Raw genomic sequence first — 26087 nt, 5'->3', positions numbered from 1 at the left:
TCTCACTGTAACCCCATGAATTTACCCTGTTAACCCCCCCAATCCTGCAAATCTTGAGACACTAAGCAGCAATGTAGCTAGGCCAACCCACTTAACTTGCACATCTTTGGACTGTGGATTGAAATCGGAGCACCCAGAGGAAATCCATGGGGACCCAGGGAGAACATGCAAACTCCACACTCACAGTGACCCAAGGCTGGAATTGAACCTGGGTCCCTGGTGCTGTGAGGCAGCAGTGCTAATCACGGTGCTACCATGCTGCCCCCAGAAGATGTGGTAAAGTGACAGGTAATGAGTGATTGGATGACCTATAGATTGTAGGGAGAATATCTGGGGCATTTTCAATTAATATAATTATAATTGTATATTATTGTCATTATAATTATATGATAAGGGTCTGACACGTCATGGACAGTGGTTAGTACTGCTGCCTCACAACTCCAGGGACCCGGATCAATTCCCAGCTTTGGTCACTGGTGGAGTCTACACATTCTCCCCAGTGTGTGTTTCCTCCGGGTGCCCCAGTTTGCTCCCATAGTCTGAAAGGCATGCTGGTTAGGTGCACTGGCTGTGCTAAATTCTCCTTCAGAGTACCTGGACAGGTGCCGGAGTGTGGCAACTAGGGGGATTTTCACAGTAACTTCATTGCAGTGTTAATATAAGCCAACTTGTGACACTAATAAATAAACTTCTTTTAAAAACTTTAAAATCATAATCTAAATCATACATATTGTAAAGTATAATCTGCATTCAACGTCATACACTCCAAAGGGTTGAATAACGCTGCTAAATATTCCTCGTTCCAATGGGGTTTTTTTGGTCCTGTGAGCTAAGTGAAAATATGTTTGAGATAACAACTAACTTGATGATTGGGGGCTAGACGAATAGCATTAGATAGAGTAATTAGCTGTTTACAGTAAATGATAGCAGTGGGTTCATGGATGACACAGAACTTGTCCCAATCTGTCAGCTTGGCTCAGTAGTAGCATTCCTGCCGCTGCATCAGAACGTGCTGATTCAAGTCTTGCCTACACTGGACTGACACACATCTGCAGCACTCAGGGAGGGTTGCACTTTGGGCAGCATGGTGGCACAGTGGCTAGCACTGCTGCCTTACAGCGCCAGGGACCCGGGTTCAATTCCAGCCTTGGGTCACTGTCTGTGTGGAGTTTGAAGGAAACCCATGCAGACATGGGGAGGATGTGCAAACTTCACACAGGCTGAGCTGGGAATTGAACCCGGGTCCCTGGTGCTATGAGGTAGCAGTGCTAACCACTGTGCCATCTTATCTCCCTTCTCATAGTTTAAACTCTTCTCAAACAATTCCTGGACTTTAACTCAGCAAAGTTGACAGATTTACTGATGCACCAACCTGGCTCTCTTGTTTGTGTTAGAATAAATTGTTTTGCAGAAAAAGCTGTGGAAAGTCAATGTTTGCCAATGATATTTTGTCAATGTTACAGGATTATTAGAGGTCACGATGGATTTCCCAGACACTGTGTATGATAGGCAAGTCCTGTTCATATGAATGTACCTGCAATGTGCCATGGGGAGTACATATCGTTCCTGAGATAAGATGTTCAGAACTGAATGCAACATCCAGATGGACTCTGTAAAACTGAAGCATAACTTCTCTTAGTAATCCAACTCCCTTGAACTGAAGGCCAACATTCTGCTGGCCTTATTTGATTATTTACTGTTAAAAGACTGACTAAATTATCCAGGTTTTCTTGACAAATAACCTGCCTGTACAATCTCAAGTTGCGATTCTATAAAAATAATTGATTTTAACGTTACTCAGAATCAATGCATCTGAAAAACAGACCGAAGAGTAGACAATTGTTGATCATACACTTGTGAAAACCATGTGATTCTGCAGAAAGAACCAAATGTCTGACATTGCAATAAGCAACAATGCCACTTTACCGAGGGTGTGAGGATATCACAGGCTTCAACTGGCCCATTTCAGCCTGTATCAAACCCAACCTATCACCAGAGGGGCTGCCTTGTCGGAACAAGACAATATCTTGGCACCGTGTTGGCATCTGACCCCAGTAGAACTGTCAGGGGAGCTTTGAGATGAAATGAGAAATCCCAAAGGAGCAACTTGCATTCCAAGGTCATTAGTCAGAATTTTATGTTGCTTGAGCAGGGTGTGTGCCCCATCTGAAAGCACACAGAATCATGTGAAAAGACATTAGCTGGACTTTTACCACCTCGCTCGTCTGAGGCCAACCGAGAATGCCATTCTCCGAGCCTCACCCACCCCGACTTTGGGGTCGGCGTGCCGGTAAAATTCCAGCAATTGAGTGTGCGTCCCAGCATCATCTCACACTCATGCAACATTTCTGTTGGCGGGTGCGCGTGAGAGTCGGAAACACATATGCCAACAATCCAGCAAATGATTTAGTCCAACAAGGGGCAGATTGAATACAATTTTAAATGACCCATCTGCATTCATCCATCTTACATTTTAGCTTCAACCTTGATCCAGGGTAGGATGAACTGTCCAGGCTGAAATAAGATTGAGAAAGGTGTCTAGAGACTGAGGTTTATGTTTTAATGTGTGGCCTACTGTTATATATTTAGAAGGATGGCAAGGTTGCTTTAAAAGCTGATCACATGATCTGATGCAGTACCAGAGCAGCTCCTCAATAAAACCTCATGTGTTTGTTTGAATCCACATGTGCAAACCATGTAACCTTCTTAGAAACATCGAACATTACAGCATAGCACAGGCCCTTTGGCCCTCAATGTTGTGCCGGGCTATGTCCAATCCCAAGATCAAGCTATCCCCTCCCTATAATTCTGAAGTGCTCCATGTGCCTATCCAATAATCGCTTGAAAGTTCCTAAAGTTTCCGAGTCCACTATCGCAACAGGCAATCTATTCCACACCCCAACCACTCCCTGAGTAAAGAATCTACCTTGGACATCCCTCCTATATCTCCCACCATGAATCTTATAGTTATGCCTGAGCCTTATAGTTATGCCGAAAGTTTATGCTTTCAGTGTGTCTGTGTGGTGTTTGCACGTTCTCCCCGTATTTGTGCGGGTTTCCTTCAGGTGCTCCTGTTTCCTCCCACAGTCTGAAAGATGTGCTGGTTAGCTGTATTGGCCATGCTAAATTCTCCCTTAGTGTGCCCGAACAGGCGTGAAGAGTGTGGTGATTAGGGGATTTTCACAGTAACTTCATTGCAGTGTTAATGTAAGCCTACTTGTGACACTAACAAATAAACTTAAAAACAGCATCAATGGAGAGAGAATGGAGCCAACAGACTCAAAACATTGGCTCTATTCTCTCTCCACAGATCTGCTGAGATTTTCCAGCATTTTATGTTTTTGTTTCAGATTCCAGCATCTTCAGTAATTTGCTTGGAACTTCAAGATGCTGGTTGTATATTCTCTAAGTCACTTGGCAGGCTTTCTAAGCAGAGATTTCACAATAACAGTGGAATCCTTTGCCATCAGAGCTTATGTTGCGTTTATATTGTAGATAACGGCTTTACACAATTTAGTAAATATTGGCAGGCGGTACTCTACAAAAACAGTGAAATGAGGGAAATTTCACAGGATGATGAGAAAAAGAACAGTACATGTAATGAGTGTAGCATGTTCCTGTGGAACGTGGTGACGTCTGGTTTCCAAAGATTGGGACATGGTCCCCAAAGACCATAGCAATCAACTTCTATCAATTAATTTGCAACAGATTATTGTGATTGGTCAACAATTCCATTATCATTGCATCATGTGACTGCCAGGATGGTAGGAGGCAAATTAAAAAGATCTTGGCTCAGTAATTCCTAAGCGCAGTTGCTTTTTCATAAGGTACCTTATTTCTAAAGTTTATGTATCAGTGTCACAAGTTACACCGCAATGAGGTTTTTGTGAAAATCCCCTAGTCGCCACGCTCCAGCACCTGTTCAGATTCATTGAGGGGGAACTTAGCATGGCCAATGCACCGAACCAACACATCTTTCGGACTGTGGGAGGGAACCCACGCAGACACAGGGAGAACATGCAAATTCTACGTAAACAGTGACCCAAGCTGGGAATTGAATCCAGGTCCCTGGCATTGTGAGGCAGCAGTACTAACCACTGTGCCACCGTGCTGCCCTCTGGTGGATGAACCTTTCTCACTGACCGACGAACGCACATGCAGCAGTGATGGGCAGCTTAGACAAATGAGGGGGCCACAGTATTGAAATCGGGCTTCTTCACTAACCTTGACCTCACAAATAAGATGAAATACACTTAATACATGCTGAATATTTCATAATGAGCTATAGAAAATGCTTAATCATTCATATATTAATAAAACTGTCAACTTTAAATGGTATGAAAAACTAAGTATTTACACTTTGATTGGACACAGGGGGAACATGCAGCTCTCAAAATCAATGTTCCATGCAATTGTCACCATAGCAGTCTGAATTGTTGAATTCAGTTTCAAAAGGGAGTTAGGCATATTTCTAAAGAAAAAAGCGAAAAAGGGATATGGGGAGAAGTTGAGGAGGTGGATTTGAGACCAGGGAAAGATCAGATATGATCTGACTGAATGACGGAGCGGGCTCGAATAGCTGAATTTGCCTACTTCTGCTCCTAATTCCTATGTTCCTATGTTCACATATGTATCACTTTATTCATACAGTAGGATAAAAAGCCAAATGGATGGAAACCACCAGAATGCAATAAAATGTCAACAAAATGTCTCGTGGGTCACACTCAGAACCCAGTTTGGCCGCACGTGGCTCTCAGGCCACAGGTTGCTCAACAATGCCCTAAGGGAAAGCCATAAGAACTAGCAAGGGGCTGTGCCTGGAGCTCTGACAGCATTGAGTGAAACCTCCTCTTGAAGTGGTCCTTCTCTCTAATTCAAAAAGGGAGACATGCTGCCCACCAATGATCATCTACAAATTTGCTCCGTGTTATCTTTACTCTATTAAGCAACAGGTAAGTAAGAAGGCAAATGAAATGTTGTCCTTGATTGCTAGAAGCATGGAGTCCAAAAACAGCAAGGTTATGTTGCAGTTGTGTAAGGTTCTTTTGAGGACACACCTAGATTACTGTGTACAGTTTTGGTCTCCTTACTTGAGAAAGGATACACTGGCACTGGAGAGGGTGCAGAGGAGATTCACTACGTTGATTCCAGAGTTGAGAGGGTTGGCTTATGAGGAGAGTCTGAGTAGACTGAGGCTATATTCATTGGAATTCAGAAGAATGAGGGGGGATCTTATAACAACATATAAGATTATGAAGGGAATAGAAAAGATAGAAGCAGGGAAGTTGTTTCCACTGGTGGATGAAGCTAGAACTAGGGGGGCATGACCTCAAAATAAGGGGAAGCAGATTTAGGACTGAGTTGAGGAAGAACATCTTCACACAAAGGGTTGTGAATCTGTGGAATTCCCTGCCCAGTGAAGCAGTTGAGGCTACCTCACTGAATGTTTTTAAGGCAAAGATAGATAATTTTTGAACAGTAAAGGAATTAAGGGTTATGGTGAGCGGGAGGGTAAGTGGAGCTGAGTCCACAAAAAGATCAGCCATGATCTTATTGAATGACGGAGCAGGCTCGAGGGGCCAAATGGCCTACTTCTGTTCTTTGTTCTTATATTGGTGGGATCATTGAAGTCACAGGTTGCACAGCTGGCAATAACAGCTGGAATTCTCTGTTCTTGCAACCAGTGAGAATGGACAAATTGCCGCTCTGCCAAATCTCCATTCACAGCAACAAGACCGGATAATCCCTGCAGTGGGCAAAGTTTGAAGGATTCCAGCAAACATGTTGAGGTAAATTCAGCAAAATCCCTGCCACCGATGTCTCCTAAATCACAACTGTTTTATCAGTATTGATCCATGGTTTGTGAGAGTTACCAGCAAGGAGACCAGTTTATGTTCACTTCATCTGTTCCAAGGGGCTTGTCAGGACATTTCAGAGAGCACTTTAATAGATCAATAACATAGAATTACCTGGAGAGATCACTCAGAAAACTGAACTCTCCACTCAAAATCCAGAGCGGCGACAGGTGAGAAGATTGGACATCAGCCATGTCAGGGGTGACATTACGCCTGGCTGCAGACAATTGTAGGAAAGTGTTAAGTGTGTTTCCTATTGCTCAGTGTAGGTATTACAAATCTCAGGAGATCCACTCCCATTAAACCCATTATCCACTTAACTTCTCTCATTCACAGTGAAATCAAATTGCAATCTATACTCAGAAAACTGGAGGCCAAATTACAATCTTTAGCTTCTCTCCTAGCTTTGGACTTCTGCATCAAGATAATGTCAGAGATCAAATTATAATGGAAAGAAATAGATTGATAACCTTAACGCGAGACTTGGGATTAATTAACCAGGCTGCTATTTAAACCATATAAAAGTCACCCTGCCGAGATTCACTAAGTAATTTTCACCTGGTTCCAGTGTGTACATAGGCAAATCAACAATGGGTTCCAATATCTGCAGGACAGAAATGGTACTGTTTCCACTCATCTTCTACCTATCTTCAGGTAAGCTCTTGTCAAAACTCTTCTTGTCTATCTCTGAGCCCTGTGAATGAGATTGTGTGCATTTTGAAAAACATTTAAATGCCTCTTAAAAGCTTCACCCAATTATATCCCATTTTACTGAGCCAGCGTAACAATGCAGAGTGCCGAATGTTTTTGTCATTGCGGCTTGGTGGTTTTTATCAGTAAATTTGCAGATGCTATTCTGAGGATGAAATACAAATGAGGAGATTTATTTTGGGGCCAAAATACATTTGATACCAAAGCCCAAATATTTCAATATACCAGTGCTTCCAAATTATTAGATAATTGCAATGATATTTCACACAAACAAGGTACAATTTTTTTAATCAATAATTTTCATCTATGGTTCTATTATACATTCCTAAGTCTACTTTGGAAGAATTTGAATTGAAACAGATTATGGCAAATATTTTATTTTTAACCACTTGCATTCCAGAGAGGTTTGGACAATGAACATGACTGGAATATAACAATTTTTCTGTCTTTACATTAATGAGGAAATCAGTTCAAAAATTCCACAAAACCCACAACAAATGCTTGAACCCATGGATTTTTAAGTTTAAGTTTATTTATTAGTCTCACAGTAACTTAATTGCAGTGTTAATGTAAGCCTACTTGTGACTTATAGATAAACTTTAACTTTACTTTTTAAGTTACTGTGAAAATCCCCTGGTTGCCACACTCCAGCGTCAGTTCAGGTACACTAAGGGAGAATTTAGCGTGGCCAATGCACCTAACCAGCAAGTCTTTTGGACTGTGGGAGGAAACCAGAGCACCCGGAGGAGACCCACGCAGACACAGGGAAAACGTACAGACTTCAGACAGACAGTGACCCAAGCTGGGAATCAAACACAGTGCTAACCACTGTGCCACCGTGGATTTAAGAAATAAATAGGAGCAGGAGTAGGCCATCCAGCCCTTCGAGCCTGCCCCGCCATTCAATAAGATCATGGCTGATCTGTCGTGGCTCAGTTCCACATTCCCGCCCTCTCCCCATAACCCTTAATCCCCTCTCTTATCAAAAACCCATCAACCCGCTTCTTAAAAATATTTAGCGAGGCAGCCTCCACCACTTCAACGGGCAGAGAATTCCAGAGATTCACCACCCTTTGAGTGAAGTAGTTATTCTAATGCTAGAATGCAACTCATTATTTCATATGAAGGAATGCTGTTATTTATATGATAATTATCGTACTTGCAATTTTCATTTCCTCTGACAGTCACCATACTTTGAAATTAATGCTTGCGCAGTTAAACAGTCTTTGTCTTTCTCTTACCCTTTGGAAACTTAGCCCTTTGCTCAAGTTTCTCAGTAATGATAAGTTTCAGGCTACTGCTGATGGATTGTTTTAGTAATGTGTTAATGTTGTTGAATTAACTTGTGCTCCCTTAACAGCTGCAATATTGTTGGATCACGGGCAGAATTACACATCCTGTTTTATAACAGTTTGGAGAGTGAACATTCAACTGTCAGTGAAAATTCCTGAACCCTGCCAACATTTAACTATCTCAACTGATGGGTTTTTACAAATTGGCATTTCTTTCAATTCATCTGCAACTTTAGCTTCCTCTACAAACACCTTAAAGTTAAAGTTTATTTAAGTGAGCTTACATTACAGTGCAATGAAATTACTGTGCTTGCCTCTCATTATTTTACTAATTGTCCTACACTGGTAACTCCCTTGACTTTCTTCTCTTCTCCTTTACCTCCTTGCTGCATTTTTCCTGTGTTGTACATTGAATCCCAGGTTATGTGTGTTTTGTATGTTCCAAGTCATTTCTTTCCTGGATTTCAAGCTGCGTCTGTTTTACTCAGACTTGTGTGAAATAATGACACACACAAGAAGATTCTAAAAGTAAACTTGTTAAGTATTTACAACACAGAAACTGTCCATGCGATCGAACAGATCTATGTTGCAATTTATTCACAGGGCAGCATGGTGGCACAGTGGTAAGCACTGCTGCCTCACAGCTCTGGGGAGCTATCCCATCTTGAGTAAATTTGTGTGGAGTTTGCATGTTCTCCACGTGTCTGCGTGAGTTTCTGCCAGGTGTTCAGTCTCCCTCCCACAGTCCAAAGACTGGCAGGTTAGGTGGTTGGCCATGCTAAATTGCACCCTAATATTCCAAGGTGTACAGTTTAGATAACTATGTGGGGAGAGGAGGGCCTGAGGGGGGTGGGGGGGGGGGGATGCTGTTTCAGAGAGACGGTGCAGACTTGATAGCCAGGTGGGTTTCTTCCTGCGCCAGGGATTCTATGGTGCATACCCAAAACCTCCTCCCATCCTTCTTCAACTAATCGCACCAACATATCCTTCTAGTCTTTTCTCTCTCTTCTGCTTACCTAACTCTCCCTTAAATGAAACTACATTATTTCCCTACTTCATTTGATAACTGTGCATTTGAATTGATGCCAAAAAGTTTTGTTCTCCACATTGTTGTGAAAACATAATCTTACAGGAACACTTTTTCCCAAAGTGGGTTTCATGAACACAAAGGTTCACTTATTTGAGATTGGAAAATCACAAGAAATCTTCTCATCATTGGGGAGATGGTTGGCATTGTGGTAATGCCACTGTACTTGTAATCCAGAGGCCCAGGCTAATGCTCTGATGCAGGCGTTGGATTGGGGTGGGCACAATAAGAAGTCTCACAACACCATGTTAAAGTCCAACAGGTTTATTTGGAATTATGAACTTTCAGAGTGCTGTTCCTTTATCACGATTCCAAATAAACCTGTTGGACTTTAACCTTGTGGTGTAAGACTTCTTACAATACTGTGAAGACATGGATACAAATCCCATCGCATCAGCTGGTGGAATAAATCTGGAATATCAATCCAGTGACTGCGAAATTACCATTGATTGTTGTAAAGACCCATTTGGTTCTCTAGTGTCCTGTGAGTGGGGTGGAATATGTTGTCCTTACCCTGGTTTGGCTACATGTGACTCCACACCTACTGGAATGTGGTTGACTCTGAACTGTCCTATAAAATCTTCAGTTCAAGGGCAATTAGAGATGGTCAACAAATACTGGCTTTGCCCATGAAAGAATAAAGGTAAAATATCTCCCTGCCCAAAAGCGCACATAGTTTGAAATTTGTAGTTTAAGCTTCTTCTTGCCTTTGTGTCTGATAGATATTGTGGGCTCTTCAAATTGGACAAATTTCCACTCATTAAAAACAATCACTCAAAGGTTAACGTTACAAGGAAAAGGGGCTTAGGCTGAAGAAAATCTTGTTGTTCCACGTGAACTCCCTCGATTGGAAAATACCAGACTGCAGGCTTCATGATCGAAGCATTAATTACCAAGGAGAAAATCTCTGCAGTGATCATTTGCACAGTAAGTGCCTTTTCACAAACAGCTCTTCAGAGACACAATTACTTTGGAAATCAGGCCCTTAACGCACAGCCATTAACAAGCCATTGTGGTGAGGGATAAGTGCTGAAAATTGATTTTGAATGATGTGGGGCCTCAAATGAGAATCTAAAACAAGGGCTATGTTATACCAATCAACTGATATCATAAATGTCATCATGATTGAGCCTGGTGGGATCACTTGGAGATCTGAAAGCAAAAACTAGTATTGCCGTTAAAAAAAGATTTTGACCTCCCCACCCCCATAGTGGAAGGTGGGTGTGTGACATACTCTCTGGGGCAGTCCATTATAGTTTGAGGCTTCCCGCTCAGAAAGGACAGTAGGACTAGGGGGCACAACCTCAAGGTAAAGGGGGGGTGGTTTAGAACGGAGTTGAGGAGGAACTTCTTCACTCAAAGGGTGGTGAATCTCTGGAATTCTCTGCCCGTTGAAGTGGTGGAGGCTACCTCGCTAAATATTTTTAAGACGCGGGTTGAAGGGTTTTTGATAAGCGAGGGGATTAAGGGTTATGGGGAGAGGGCGGGAATGTGGAACTGAGCCACGACAGATCAGCCATGATCTTATTGAATGGCGGGGCAGGCTCGAAGGGCTAGATGGCCTACTCCTGCTCCTATTTCTTATGTTCTTATGTTCTTATGTTAAGTCAAACTTTATAGATCACCATCTGTCAGTGTTGGAAGAGGAAGAATTTTGTTTGGAAGAGCTTTCCAATTAATCCCATCCTCATATAGTGAGTCCTTACTCACACAGTGGGTCATCCTCATACAGTGGGTCTGTACTCGTTAGAGTTTAGAAGGCTGAGGGGGGATCTTATAGAGATTTACAAGATAATGAAGGGGCTAGATAAGGTAGAGGTAGAGAGATTCTTCCTGCTTAGAAAGGATAGCAGAACTAGAGGGCACAGCCTCAAAATAAGGGGCGGGGACGGGGGGGGCGCAGTTTAGATCAGTGTTGAGGAGGAACTTCTTCACTCGAAGGGTGGTGAGTCTCTGGAATTCTCTGCCCATTGAAGTGGTGGAGGCTGCCTCGCTAAATATATTTAAATCACGGGTAGATAGGTTTCTGATAGACAGGGGAATTAAGGGTTATGGGGAGAAAGTGGGAAAGTGGAACCGATCCACTTCAGATCAGCCATGATCTGATTGAATGGCGGGGCAGGCTCGAAGGGCTAGATGGCCTACTCCTGCTCCTATTTCTTATGCTCTCATCTGCTCTTTTCCCAGATCCCTGCACATTATTCCCTTTGGAGTATTTATCCAATTCCTCTTTGGAAAGCTGCTACAAAATCTGCTTTGATTTCTCTCTCAGATAATATCTCTCACATCATAACAACTTGTTAGGTTAAAATATATTCTCCTCATCTCTTCCCTTTTCTTTTATCAATTGCCTTAAATCCAAGCACATCAGGGCAGATAAATCCCCGGGACCTGATGAAGTCTATCCCAGGACACTGTGGGAGAAATTGTGGGTCCCCTAGCAGAGATGTGTGAATCATTGATAGTCACAGGTGAGGTGCCTAAAGATTGGAAGGTGGCAAATGTTGTGCCTTTAAGAAGGGTTGCAGGGAAAAGCCTGGGAATTACAGGCCGGTGAGCCTCACATCCGCAGCGGGTAAGTTATCAGAGTCATAGAGGTTTACAGCATGGAAACAGGCCCTTCAGCCCAACTCGTCCATGTCACCTTTTTTTTTAAACCCCTAAGCTAATCCCAATTGCCCGCATTTGATCCATATCCTTCTATACCCATCATACCCATGTAATTATCTCAATGCTTTTTAAAAGATAAAATTGTACCCGCCTCTATTACTACCTCTGGCAGCTTGTTCCAGACAGTCACCACTCTCTGTGCGAAAAAATTGCCCCTCTGGGCATTTTTGTATCTCTCCTCTCTCACCTTAACCTATCTTCTCTAATTTTAGAATCCCCTATCTTTGGGAAAAGATATTGACTATTTACCTTGTCGATGCCCCTCATTATTTTGTAGACCTCTATAAGATCACCCCTCAGACTCTGACGCTCCAGAGAAAAAAGCCCCAGTCTATTCAGCCTCTCCTTATAACTCAATCCATCAAATTCTGGTAGCACCTTAGTAAATCTTTTCTGCACTCTTTCTAGTTTAATAATTTCCTTGCTATATTAGGGTGACCAGAACTGCACACAATATTCCAAATGTGGCCTTACCAATGTCTTGTACAACTTCAACGAGACGTTCCAACTTCTGCCAAATGCCTTCTTCACCACACTGTCCACCTGTGACTCCACGTTCAAGGAGCTATGAACATGTACCCCTAGATTTCTTTGTTCTGTAACTCTCCCCAGCGCCCTACCATTAGCTGAGTAAGTCCTGCCCTGTTTCAATCTATCAAAATGCATCACCTCGCATTCATCTAAATTAAACTCCATCTGCCATTCATCAGCCCACTGGCCCAATTGATCAAGATAACTTTCTTCATTGTCTACTATGCCACCAATCTTGGTGTCATCTGCAAACTTACGAACCATGCCCCCTATATTCTTATCCAAATCATTAATGAATGACAAAACAGCGGGCCCAGCACTGATCCCTGAGGCACCCCACTGGTCACAGGTCTCCAGTTTGAAAAACAACTCTCTACAACCACCCTCTAGCTTCTGTCAAGAAGCCAATTTTGTATCCATTTAGCTACCTCACCCTGGATCCCTTGAGATTTAACCTTATGCAACAATCTACCATGCGGTACCTTGTCAAAGGATTTGCTAAAGTCCATATAGACAACATCAACTGCACCGCCCTCATCTACCTTCTTGGTTACCCCTTCAAAAACTCAATTAAATTTGTGAAACATGATTTTCCACTCATAAAGCCATGTTAACTGTCCCTAATAAGTTCTTGCATCTCTAAATGACTGTAGATCCTGTCTCTCAAAATATCTTCTAAAAATTTACCCACCACAGATGTGACGCTCACTGGCCTGTAATTCCAGGCTTTTCCCTGCAGCCCCTTTTAAACAAAGGCACAACTTTTGCCACTCTCAAATCTTCAAGCACCTCACTGTGACTATCAATGATTCAAATATCTCGGCTAGGGAACCCACAATTTCTTCCCTAGCCTCCCACAACATCCTGGGATATAATTCATCAGGTCCCCGGGATTTTTCTATCTTGATGCACTTCAAGACTTCCAGCACCACCTTCTTTGTAATAATTTCACTCCTCAAGCCATCACTATTTATTTCCCCACGTTCCCTAACATCCATGCTTTTCTCAACAGTAAATACCAATGAGAAATATTCATTTAGGATCTCACCTGCCTCTTGTGGATCCACACATAGATTACCTTGTTGATCCTTAAGAGGCCCTACTCTCTCCCCTGTTACTCTTTCGCCCTTTATGTATTTGTAGAAGCTCTTTGGATTCTCCTTTGCCTTATCTACCAAAACAATTTTGTGTCCCCTTTTTGCCCTCCTGATTTCTCTGAACTCTACTCCTACACCTCCTATACTCTTCAAGGGATTCATTTGATCCCAGCCTCCAATGCATGATATGTGCCTCTTTCTTCTTCTTGACCAGGGCCTCAATATCCCGAGTCATCCAGTGTTCCCGACTTCTGCCAGCCTTGCCCTTCACTCTGAGAGGAATGTGTTTACCCTGAACCCTGGAAAGCATGCCACTTACCAGACATCCCTTTGCCTTCCCATAGACTCCCCCAATTAACTTTTGAAAGTTCCTGCCTGATACCATCAAAATTGGCCTTGCCCCAATTAAAAATTTTAACTTTTGGGCCAAACCTGTCATTCTCCAATACTATCTTAAAACTCATAGAATTATGGTCACTGGTCCCAAAGTGATCCCTCACTAACCCTTCTGTCACCAGCCTTTCCTTATTTGCCAAGAGGAGGTCAAGTTTTGCCCCCTCTCCAGACGGACCATCCGCATACTGAATGAAAAATTCCTCCTGAATACACTCAACAAATTTCTCTCCATCCAATCCTCTAATACTATAGCTGTCCCAGTCAATGTGGGAAAATTAAAATCTCTGACTATTACTATCCTATTTTCAGAAGGTATTTTGAGAGACAGGATCTACAGGCATTTAGAGATGCAAGGACTGGTTAGGAACAGTCAGCATGGCTTTGTGAATAGAAAATCATGTCTTACAAATTTGATTGAGTTTTTTGAAGGGGTAACGAAGAAGATAGATGAGGGCAGTGCAGTTGATGTTGTCTACAAAGCCTTTGACAAGGTATCACAGTAGGTTGTTGCATAAGGTTAAATCTCACAGGATCCAGGGTGAGATAGCCAAATGGATACAAAATTGACTTGATAACAGAAGACAGAATGTGGTTGTAGAGGGCTGCTTTTCAAACTGGAGGCCTGTGACCAGCGGTGTGCCTCAGAGATCGGTGCTGTATCCTCTGTTATTTGTCATTTATATTAATGATTTGGATGAGAATTTAGTAGGCATGGTTAGTAAGTTTGCAGATGGCACCAAGATTGGTGGCATAGTGGACAGTGAAGAAAGTTATCTCCGATTGCAACGGGATCTTAATCAATTGGGACAGTGGGATGACAAATGGAGATGGAGTTTAATTTAAATAAATGCGAGGTGATGCATTTTGATCGATTGGACAAGGGCAGGACTTATTCAGTTAATGGTAGGACATTGGGGAGAGTTATAGAATAAAGAGATCTAGGGGTACAAGCTCATAGCTCCTTGAAAATGGAGTTATTGGTGGACAGGGTGGTGAAGTAGGCATTCAACATGCTTGATTTCATTGGTCAGACATTGAATATAGGAGTTGGGATGTCTTATTGAAATTGTACAAGGCATTGGTAAGGCCACACTTGGAATATTGTGTACAGTTCTGGTCACCCTATTATAGAAAGGATATTATTAAACTAGAAAGAGTGAAAAAAAAATTTACTAGGATGCTACTGGGGCTTGATGATTTGAGCTATAAGGAAAGACTGGATAGACTGGGACTTCTTTCTCTGGAGTATGGAGGCTTATGGGCAATCTTATAGAGGTCTATAAAATAATGAGGGGCATAGTTCAACTAGATAGTCAATATCTTTTCCCCAAGGTAGGGGAGTCTAAAATTAGAGGGGATATGTTTAAGGTGAGAGGAGAAAGATACAGAAGTGTCCAGAGGGACAATTTTTTCACAGATGGTAGTGAGCGTCTGGAACAAACTACCAGAGACAGTAGTAGAGACGGGTACAATTTTATCTTTTAAAAAGCATTTAGACAATTACATGGGTAAGTTGGCTATTGAGGGATATGGGCCAAACGCAGGCAATTGGGACTAGCTTAGTGGTTAAAAAAGGAGCAGCCTGGGCAAGTTGGGCTGAAGAGTCTGTTTCCACGCTGTAATCCTTTATGATTCTGACTATGACTCTGTGCCCTGACCTTACTGACCCTCCTGCCAATGGAAATATTCCCTCCCCAATTTACTCTAGCAAAACTTTTCACAATTTTGAACACATCTGTTAGATCCCTGCTTAATATTCTCTCTCTCTGCTCAAAGAAAAATGATCCCAGCTTCTTGAGCCTCTCCATATAACTGAAGTTCCTCAGGCCTTGTGCCATTGCAATAGATCCCCTACACGTCCACTTCAAGGCCTTTGACATCCTTCTGAAAACTTGTGCCCTGAATTGGTCACAATACTCCAGCTGAAACCTAGCCAGGTATTTTTAAAGATTCTGCATAACTCCCCTGCTTTTGTACCAATCTATACGGCGGCTCGGTAGCATAGTGGTTAGCACTGTTGCCTTACAGCTCCAGGGACCCAAGTTCAATTCTGGTCTTGGGTAAGTGTTTTGTTGAGTTTGCACATTCTCCCCGTCTGCGTGAGTTCCCTCAGGGTGCTTCGGTTTGCTCTCACACTGCAACGATGTGTAGGTTAGACGGATTAGCCATGGTAAAGGTGTGGGGTTACAGGATTAGGGCAGGGGAGAGAGTCTTTGTCTGTGTACTCTGCCAGAGTTGATGGGTCTCGTCTGCACTGAAGGGATTCCAAGAATCTATTCTATGTTTCTATAAAGCCAAAGGTTCTATGTGCTTTTTTTTGAACAGGCTTACTTTATTTGTCCTGACAGTTTCAAAAATCTCTCTACTCCTTCACTCTCTGTAAAAATGTACAATAAGTAGTCTCACAACACCAGGTTAAAGTCATTTGATGAAGGGGCAATGCTCTGAAAGCTCGTGCTACCAAATAAACCTGCTGGACTTTGACCTGGTGTTGTGTAACTACATACTGCACCTGCCCCAGTCCAAAACCAGCAACTCCACATCATGTAAAAATGTTTAGTTTGTATTGCTTCTGCTCATTCCTTCTTCCAAAGTGCATTAAGTTTCACCTGTCGTGTGTCTACTTATTCCTTCGGTTTGTCCATGTCCACCTGGAATCTGGTCCTATCCTCCTCACTGCTGACTACACTTCAGAGATTTGAGTCATCTGCACTCTATGAAATTATGTCCTCTGTATCCATGGAGAGGTCATTATTGTAAACCTAAAGAAGCAGCAGACCAACAACAGCGTCCTAGAGAAAACCACAGCACATCTCCCTCCATTCTGAAAGCAATGATCTACCAATCTGCCAGACTCAAAACATTGGCGCTATTCCTTCCCCACAGATGCTGTCAGACTGCTGAGATTTTCCAGCATATTCTGTGCTTATTTGCCACTACTCTTCAACTTCTGTCCCTTAGCAGGTTTTTAACCACATGAATTTCAATTGCTTCATACAGATGTGTTAGTAGTTGCGATAGAAGAACTCCAGAGATCACTGCCTTTCAATGTTTGAAATGGGTAGCACAGTGGTTAGCACTGCTGCTTCACAGCTCCAGGGACTTGGGTTCAATTCCCAGCTTGGGTCAGTTTCTGTGTGGAGTTTGCACATTCTCCTCATGTCTGCGTGGGTTTCCTCTGGGTGTTCCAGCTTCTTCCCACGATCCAAAGATGTGCAGGTTAGGTTAATTGGCCATGCTAAAATTGCCCCTTAGTGTCCTGAGACGCATAGGTTAGAGGGATTAGTGGTAAATGTGTAAGGATATGGAGGTAGGCCTGGGTGGGATTGTAGTTGGTGCAGACTTGATGGGCTGAATGGTCTCTTTCTGCACTGTAGGTTTTCTATGATTTCTATGAGAAGGTGCTCAGTTGGTCAATATGTTCAGAACAGGAGGAAACCTATTGGTTAATATCTGTTGGTGGTTGGGATAGGAGCAATTCTATTGATCAATGTCTAAAATGGTTGGGACGGGAGGAAATCTATTGGACAGTATCTATTAATGGTCGGGACAAGAAAAATTCTACAGGTTGATGAATGTCAGAGATTGTACAAGACAAATCTTTTTGGGTAGAAATTCAGATTGGTAACAGTGGATAACTTGTCTCACCACATTGCCCATTAATGTACCATAAATATTCAGTTCCATTCAAGTGAAACTGCTGATAATGAGTATAAAGAAATTCAGAGTCAATAATCTGAGTATAAAAATCAATCAACTTCCACAAATCGTTTCTGCTCTTAATTTGATTTTTTCAAATATAGTTTTAGATCTTGGATCTGTTACAATTCCCACGGGAGTGGGGGGGGGAGCAGGAAGCTAAAACAGAAATGATCAAATTCACCAAATTAAGAAATTAACAAGAAGATAGCACAGTGGTTAGCACTGCTGTTTCACAACTCCAGGGACCTGGGTTCGATTCCCGGCTTGGGTCATTGTCTGCGTGGAGTTTGCACATTCTCCTCGTGTCTGCGTGGGTTTCCTCTGGGTGCTCCAATTTCCTCCCACAATCCAAAGATGTGCGGGTTAGGTTGATTGGTCATGCTAAAGTTGCTCCTTAGTGTCCTGAGATGTGTGGGTTAGAGGGATGAGTGGGTAAAATAATATAGGGATAAGGGAGTAGGACCTGGGTGGGATTGTGGTTGGTACAGACTTGATGGGTCGAATGGCCTCTTTCTGTACTGTAGGGTTTCTATGATCTATGATTTCAATTTTTATAACTTTTACTTTAACACAATCAGAATCAACGTCAACTAAACATGAATTAACAGGTGACTTTCACTGTAAATAGTCGATACATCCTTCACATTCACAAGTATTCCTCTATGCTATCAGGTAACGCACTCCAAATCATAACAACTTGCTCCATTAATTCTCCTCATCTCCTTCTGATTCTTTTGCCAATCAACCTAGCGTGTTCTGTTATTTTCAGGAGGTTTTGCTTACACTGGATTCCTTCAGAATTCAACACAACACCAACTAATGGAGAAATTACTGACAAACTACAACAAAGCAGTTCGACCGGTTAAAAACTGGACACAGCCCACAACCATTTACATTGATTTCATCCTTCATGCTGTTCTGGAAGTGGTAAGTGTTCACCTTAAAGAAAGCTATTCTCAAGGCACATGTACATGTATACCAGCTTATATATTTTTTGCATTTAATTGTTATAGCTTGACAACACAATCATACTTTATAGTTCGGACGATCCTGCGTGTAGTTATGAAGAAACTGCATACTTACTTGCATTAGAGCCTTGGGATGTCCCAAAGTGCTTTACAACCAATTGGTTATTTTAGACATCGTTGCAGTGGTGTAGGAAATGTGGCTACTAATTCGGGGTGCACAAGCAGAAATACTTAGCAGATCATCAGTTTTAGTACAGTTGAATCAGTTTATACTAAGACACCAGAAAACTCCCCTGCCCTGCTTTGAAGCAGCCTTATGAGATATTTGACGTTCGGCTGAGAAAACAGGAGTAATCTCAGGTTATTATCTAATCTGAAAGGTATCCCAACAGTGAAGCATTCCTTCATCATTACAATGAGGGATGGGGAGGGGGTTGAGGGGGGTGGGTGACAGTGATGGAGTGGTAATATCACTAGACTGGTAATTCAGAGGCCCAGGGTGATGTTCTGGTGAGATGGGTTCAAATTCCACCATGGTAGCTGGCGAAATTTAAATTCAATTTGATTAATTAATTAAGAAAGTCTCATAAATTGTCAAAAAATGTCCTCTAGGGAAGGAAAGTCTCCATACTTACCTGGTCTGGCCTACAATGACTCCAGACCCACAGTAAAGTGGTTGACATAGTTCAATTCCCGGCTCGGATCACTGTCTGTGTGGAGTTTGCACATTCTCCCCATGTCAGCATGGGTTTCTTCCAGGTGTTCTGGTTTCCTTCCACTGTCCAAAGATGTGTGGGATAGGTTGATTGGCCATGCTAAATTAGTGTCAGGGGACTAGCTAGGATAAATGAATGGGATTATGGGGATAGGGGATGGGTGGGATTGTGATTGGTTCAGACTTGATGGGCTGAATGGCTTCCTTCTGCACTATAGGATTCTTTGATCTATGACTCTTAACTGCTCTCTGAAATGGCCTAGCCATTTCAGTTCAGGGGCAATTAGAGATGGGCAACAAATTCTAGCCTTACCAGTGATGGTCACATCCCTTGGAAGTATAAAAAAATCAGCTTGGACTTTGCACTCTGGCTCTGTGGAATGAGGTTGAACATATAATGTTCAGCCTCAGAAGCAAGTCTGTTACCCATTGAACCGCCAATGCTATGGGGTTAATGACTCATGCACCAATATAATCCAATCACAACAACCTCTGACAAAGCTGGTTAGACGTATTAGATATTGATCGATTGAAACAAAACTCGACTGACATTGACGAACATCCTCTTTACAGATTTGCATCAATATTGATCTGAATTAACAATGTCCCTGTTAAAACAAAAGTCTACATTTCTTTTATTGTTTTTGCAGGATGGCCAGAACCAAAAACTGAGAACAAATATCTGGTACCAGCAGGTATGCTTAGTATGAATCTATTAACTTCGAACAGCCCCATAACATGTGCAATGCAATGATCTAAATATTCTTGTGGTGCTTCCAGTGCTTGTAGCTTGATGACCCGGCAGCACAAGTGGGGTCAGGGGTCAGAAGGACAGATGCTAGCATCAGTGAAAGGCCTGCTGTCTGTCCTTAAAGCAGCTAACATTTCCCTTTTATAAAAACAAAGACCCTTGTGAAGAATTAGAATCTAGAGGTCTAGGAAACTCTAAGGGGTGCTTTGGCTCAAAGGAGAGGGCTATGCACAAGAGAACAGTCCTAGAGTCCCTGCAGTGCAGAAGGAGGCCATTTGGCCCATTGAGTCTGCACTGACCACAATCCCACCCAGGCCCTATCCCCATAATCCATTTACTCTAGCTAGTCCCTATCACCATAACACCATTTACTCTAGCTAGTCCCCCTGACACTAGGGGGCAATTTAGAATGGCCAATCCACCTAATCCACACATCTTCAGACTGTGGAGGAAACCAGAGCACCTGGCAGACATGTGGAGAACGTTCAAACTCCACACAGACAGTGACCCAAGCTGGGAATCAAACCCAGGTCCCTGGCGTTGTGAGGCAGCAGTGCTAACCACTATGCCACCGTGCCACCCAAGTCTGTAAATTTGCTCTGAAGTGCATTGTTAATGAACAGTTGGATATCAGCTGCATGGATCAGCTGCCTGAGTTGCAATTGCTTGCTTCTGTCTCACTTTAATATAGGCTGTGGCATTTGTGGGGCTTCCTAAACCACAGGGACCGCAGCTGTTCAAGAAGGCAGCTCATCACCACCTTCTCAAGTGCAATGAATTTAGTTTTAAAATTTAAAGTTTATTTATTGGTGTCACAAATAGGCTTATATTAACACTGCAATGAAGTTACTGTGAAAATCCTGTTGCTAGGGATGGACTATAAATGTTGGTCCAGTCACCAACACCCACATCCAGTGAACAAATATAAGCAAACAGTCATAAAGTGGCTCATCCACTATCAGGGACACATTAACAGGTGAGTATTCTGCATGCATTAATCCCAGACCAGCAAGCTACAGCATTATGAACCCTAGGTGCAGAGTCATAAAGGTTACAGCATGGAAACAGGCCATTGTCCAATGCCGTCCCTTTTTTTAAACCCTAAGCTAGTCCCGTTTAGCTATTTCCCTTTACAACTATCTTACTCATTTAACTGGCGAAACACTTTTTCAAAGACAAAATTGTGCCAGCCTCTACAACTGCCTCTGGCAGCTTGTTCACCACACCCGCTGTGAAAAAAAACTGCACCTCTGGGCCCTTTTTATATCTCTCCCTTCTCACCTTAAACCTATGCCCCCTAGTTTCAGACTACTCTACCTTTGGGAAAAGATGTTGACTATCTAGCTAATCTGTGCCCCTCATTATTTTATAGACCTCTATAAGGTCACCCCTAAGCCTCCTACGCTCCAGGGAAAAAAGTTCTAGTCTATCCAGCCTCTCCTTACAACTCAAACCAGCAAGTCCTTGTAGCATCCTAGTAAATCTTTACTGCACCCTTTCTAGTTTAATAATATCTTTTCTATAATAGGGTGACAAGAACTGTACACAATTCTGTGTAAAAATGCACCTGACTTTTTTGGTTATTCATTTATAACGTATCATTTTTTTTCTTACTGCGGCAGTGATTAGCACTGCTGTATCACAGCTCCAGAGACCCAGGTTTAATTCCAGCTTTGGGTGACTGTGTGTAGAATTTGCACATTCTCCCCATCTGCATGAGCTTCCTCCAAGTGAACCTAAGAACTCGGAACAGAAGTAGGCCATAATACTCCTCAAGCCTCATGGCTGATCTTTTTGTGGACTCAGCTCCACTTATGCACCTGCTCACCATAATCCTTAATTCCTTTACGGTTCAAAATTTATCTATTTTTGCCTTAAAAACATTCAATGAGGCTAGCCTCATTGCTTCACTGGGCAGGGAATTCCACAGATTCACAACTCTCTGGGTGAAGAAGTCCCTCCTCTGGTTTCCTCCACAGTCCAAAGATGGGTAGGTTAGGTGCATTAGTCATGTTAAATTGTGCCTTGGTGTGTCCTAAGATGTGCAAGATGGAGTTAGCCATGGTAAATGTGAAGGGTTACAGGGATAGGGTGGAGGAGAAGGCCTGAGTAAGATACTCTGTCAAAGAGTCGCAGACTCGATGAGCCAAATGGCCTCTTCTGCACTGTAGGGATTCCTTGATATACCCAGCACCAACACCCAGCTGCCACAGTTTCCAAACTTCCACAGTCTATTATAAAGAGTGTCACATCACAAGTTTATCAGTGCCTCCTCACATGGCTTCTTTGTACTCTTGCGGCAGATATGGATGGATGAGTTCCTCGTGTGGAATCCTAACAGTTTTGATGGCATCAATGAAATCTCGCTGCCCGTTGAAATGATTTGGATCCCTGATGTGCTAATTCAAGAATTGTGAGTAACAATCGTTTTATGAATAATAGTCAAGGGAACTCATTCCTATTTGCTCATTATTGAATAGATTTTTCACTTAGTCAAGATAATTCAAAAGAAAGTGTGCAGTTATATATCACATTTCACAACCTCAGAACATCCTGAGCCAGTTTTAAGATGGCATCAATTTTGCAACATAGAAATCTTGCTTTCTAAGTGATCCATTAAGTTCCCACAAATAGCAATGTGATTAAGACCGTCAGTTGCTCAGGGTAGTGTCCCAGGCCAACCATCTTCATTTGCTTCATCAATGACCTTTCCTCTATCATAAGTGGGGATGTTCATTGATGATTGTACAGCATGTTCAGCGCCATTTGTGACTCTTCAGAAGCAGTCCATGTCCAAATGCAGCAAGACCTGGACAATATCCAGGCCTGGGCTGACAACTGGCCCGTAACATTCATACCACACAAATGCCAGGCAATGACCATGTCCAGCAGGGGAAAATCTAACTATTGCCCCTTGACATTAAATGGCATCAAATACCATCACTGAATCCCCACACTACCAACATCTTATGGATTACCATTGACCAAAAACAGAACTGGACTGGCCATATAAATACTATGGTTACAAGAGCATGTTGGTGACAAGGAGTCCTGCGGTGATTAGCTGACCTCCTGACTTCCCAAAGCCTGTTCACAATCTATAAGGTGCAAGACAGGACTGTGGTGGAATATTCTCCACTTGTCTGGATAAGTGCAGCTCCAACAATGCTTATGATGTTTGATACCATCCAGGGCAAAGCAGCCCACTTTATTGACACAAACATTCATCTCCTCCACCACCGAGGCACAGTGACAGCAGTGTGTACCATCTATAAAATGAACTGCAGGAACTCACCAAGGCCCCTTTGATGCACTTTCCAAACCGACAATCACTGTCATCTAAAAGGACAAGAGCAACTGATTCCTGGGAGTACCACCACCTGGAATTTCCATTCCAAGCCATTCACCATCCTGACTTGGAAGTATATTGGCTTTTCCTTCACTGTGGCTGGGTTAAAATCCTGGAACCCTTTCCCAAGCAGCACTGTGGGTGTACCTATACCACATGGACTGCCGCGGTTCCCTTAACAGTTGTCGTGATGTTGATTGCATGATAAATATTGGCCAGGACACTGGAGGAAGCTCGCTGATTTTTTTCAGAAAGTGCTGTTGGAATTTCCTCCCCATCTAAGACAACTTACCCTCAGTGCTGCCCTGAAACCTAAATTCTGATTTGATTTGATTTATTATTGCCACATGTATTAGTATACAGTGAAAAGTATTGTTTATTTCATGCCATACAGACAAAGTATACCTTTCATAGAGAAGGAAAGGAGAGAGTGCAGAATGTAGTCTTATAGTCTTAGCTAGGGTGTAGAGAAAGACCAACTTAATGTGAGGTAGATTCATTCAAAAATCTGGTGACAGCAGGGAAGAAGCCATTCTTGTGTCGATTGGTACATGATCTCAGACTTTTGTATCTTTATCCTGACGGAAGAAGATAGATGGAAGAGAGTATGTCCGGGTTGCGTGGGATCCTTAATTATGCCGGCTGCTTTTCTGAGGCAGTGGGAAGTATAAACAGTATCAATGGGTGGGAGGCTGATTTGATTGATAGACTGGGCTTCATTCACAATCCTTTATAGTTCCTTGTGGCCTTGGATAGAGCAGGGGCCACACCAACCTGTGATACAATCAGAAAGAATGCTTTCCATGGTGCATCTGTAAATGTTGGTGAGGGTCATAGTGGACATGCCTAATTTCCTTAGCCTTCTGAGAATGTCATGACATGGAGATAATGGTGTTGGACTGGGTTGGGCACAGTAAGAAGTCTCATAACACCAGGTTAAAGTCCAACAGATTTATTTGGAATCACGACTTTTCGGAGCACTGCACCTTCATCAAATGAGTCAACAGGGATCACTTGATGAAGGTGCAGTGCTCTGAAAGTTTGTGATTCCAAATAAACCTGCTGGACTTTAACCTGGTGTTATGAGACTTCTTTCTGAGAAAGTAGAGGCATTGGTGGGCTTCCTTAACTATAGATTTTTGGAGACGGACTTGAACCTACAACCTTCTGACTTCTACCCACTGAGCAATAGCTGGCACCGTAGGGCTACATGTCTGCTTCACAATTGATAAAGAGAGAAGCAGAGCTATGAGAGCCCAGTTTCCCATCTCCTCATTTATTGTGCTGGCTATCAACACTTCTAATGACAAATTATATACTTCACGAGGGTAAAAGTTTAGAACTGTTTTGTTCTGAAAGGTTTTCTCAGTGAGAGCTCAGCCATGTGGTTAGGTAGATTGATCACGCTAAATTGCCTCTTAGTGTCCCATGATGTGCAGGTTAGTTGGATTGGCCATGGCAAATGTGTGGGGTTACAGGGATAGGATGAGGGAGAAGGCCTGGGTGAGATACAGTTGGTGCAGACTCAATGGGTCAAATAGCCTCTTTTTCATCGTAGGAATTCTATGTGGGTGGGATTGTGGGCAGGGCTTGAGGGTCTATATTAGGTCCTTTGGTTAATTTTGCCTCATGAATTCTGCCTTTACTGGACTGTTTTTTAGACTCTGTGGGCGGGATTTTATGGCCTCGCTCATCCCGAAACCATAAAATCCCACCCGAGGTCATCAGACCATTCCATGTTCCGCCTCTCACCTGTTCAGATTACCATGGCGGACAGGGATAAAATTCAGGCCTGTGTGTCCCTGATTTTTATCTATGGCGCTCAGAGTTTGTGAGCAACCTGAGTCATATTATTTTTTTTTTCCCCCGCAGCATTGATGTGGGCAGATCGCCATACCTGCCTTATGTGTACGTGAATTCTTCAGGGGCCATTAAAAACTACAAGCCAATACAGGTTGTCTCTGCCTGCAAGCTGGAGATTTATGCCTTTCCATTTGACACACAGAACTGCACCTTCACATTCTGTAGCTGGCTGCACACAGGTAAGGAGAGCAAAATCAATAACAAACTGCATTTATACAGCGCCCTTAACACACTGAAACATCAACAAGTGTGCTATCAGACAAGATTTGCCACCAAGTGACATAGGAGAGATTGGGTCACCGACCAGTATCCTAGTCAAAGAAATAGCTTTCAGGAAGCATCCTAAAGGTTTCTTTTATTCATTCATGGAACATGGGCATTGCTGGCTGACCAGCATTTATTGCCCATCCTCAGTTGTCCTTGGAAGGCAGTTGAGAATCAATCACATTGCTGTGCCTCTGGAGTCACATGTAGGCCAGACCAGGTAAAGATATGTTTTATTGAACATATTCCACTATTTGCCATGGTGGGATTTGAACCTGGGTCCCAAAGGTGAGGATAGAAGTAGAGATGGAGGTTCAGGGGAACGAGCTCCATTGAGTTGTCATGTGAATTCGTCACTTAGAATGTTTTTGGGAGAATCACTCCCCAGGGATTTGATAGGGAGAAACTGTTTTTCGCCGGCAGCTGGCTCAGTAAACATAGCACTGAAAATAATTGGCAAAATATTTCAGGGGTGTGATGAGGTACCCTGGACTATGCAAATAAGTCTGTCAGACACTCAACATCAGTTGGAATTGTTGGACTGTCACTGGATTAAAGTTCTACGAATGTGGGTTCATATCGCACAATTAAATTGAATTTAATTTCAATTAAAAGAACGTGGAATATTAAGTTAGCTTGATGATGAAGCTATCATGAGTTTCTTAAAAACCCACCTGGTTCACTAATACTCCTTTAGGGAAGGAAATCTGCCGACTTATGACTCCAGATCCACAGCAATGTGGTTGACTCTTAACTGCCCTCTGAAATGGTCGAGCAAGCCATTCAGTTCTAGGGATGGAGAACACGGAGGTGACAAGGAATTAAAAAAACATTTT

The 26087-nt window shown here is 42.7% G+C and overlaps 1 protein-coding gene across 1 annotated transcript in view; it reads left to right on the top strand.

The window, feature by feature from the left end:
- htr3b (5-hydroxytryptamine (serotonin) receptor 3B) overlaps nucleotides 1-26087 on the top strand; it is a 44714-nt gene that overhangs the window by 5679 nt on the left and 12948 nt on the right. The window contains exons 2-5 of the mRNA XM_080214560.1: nucleotides 18111-18268; nucleotides 19675-19719; nucleotides 22079-22188; nucleotides 24997-25166. Of these exons, the coding sequence (XP_080070686.1) occupies nucleotides 18161-18268; nucleotides 19675-19719; nucleotides 22079-22188; nucleotides 24997-25166 (433 nt within the window). The 5' untranslated portion in view covers nucleotides 18111-18160. The remainder of the gene's footprint in view (nucleotides 1-18110; nucleotides 18269-19674; nucleotides 19720-22078; nucleotides 22189-24996; nucleotides 25167-26087) is intronic.

Source organism: Carcharhinus amblyrhynchos, chromosome 29, assembly GCF_965287045.1.
Source record: "Carcharhinus amblyrhynchos chromosome 29, sCarAmb.v2.hapA, whole genome shotgun sequence".
In the NCBI taxonomy this organism is placed as follows: domain Eukaryota; kingdom Metazoa; phylum Chordata; class Chondrichthyes; order Carcharhiniformes; family Carcharhinidae; genus Carcharhinus; species Carcharhinus amblyrhynchos.
This window is presented reverse-complemented; position numbering and strand designations above follow the sequence as displayed.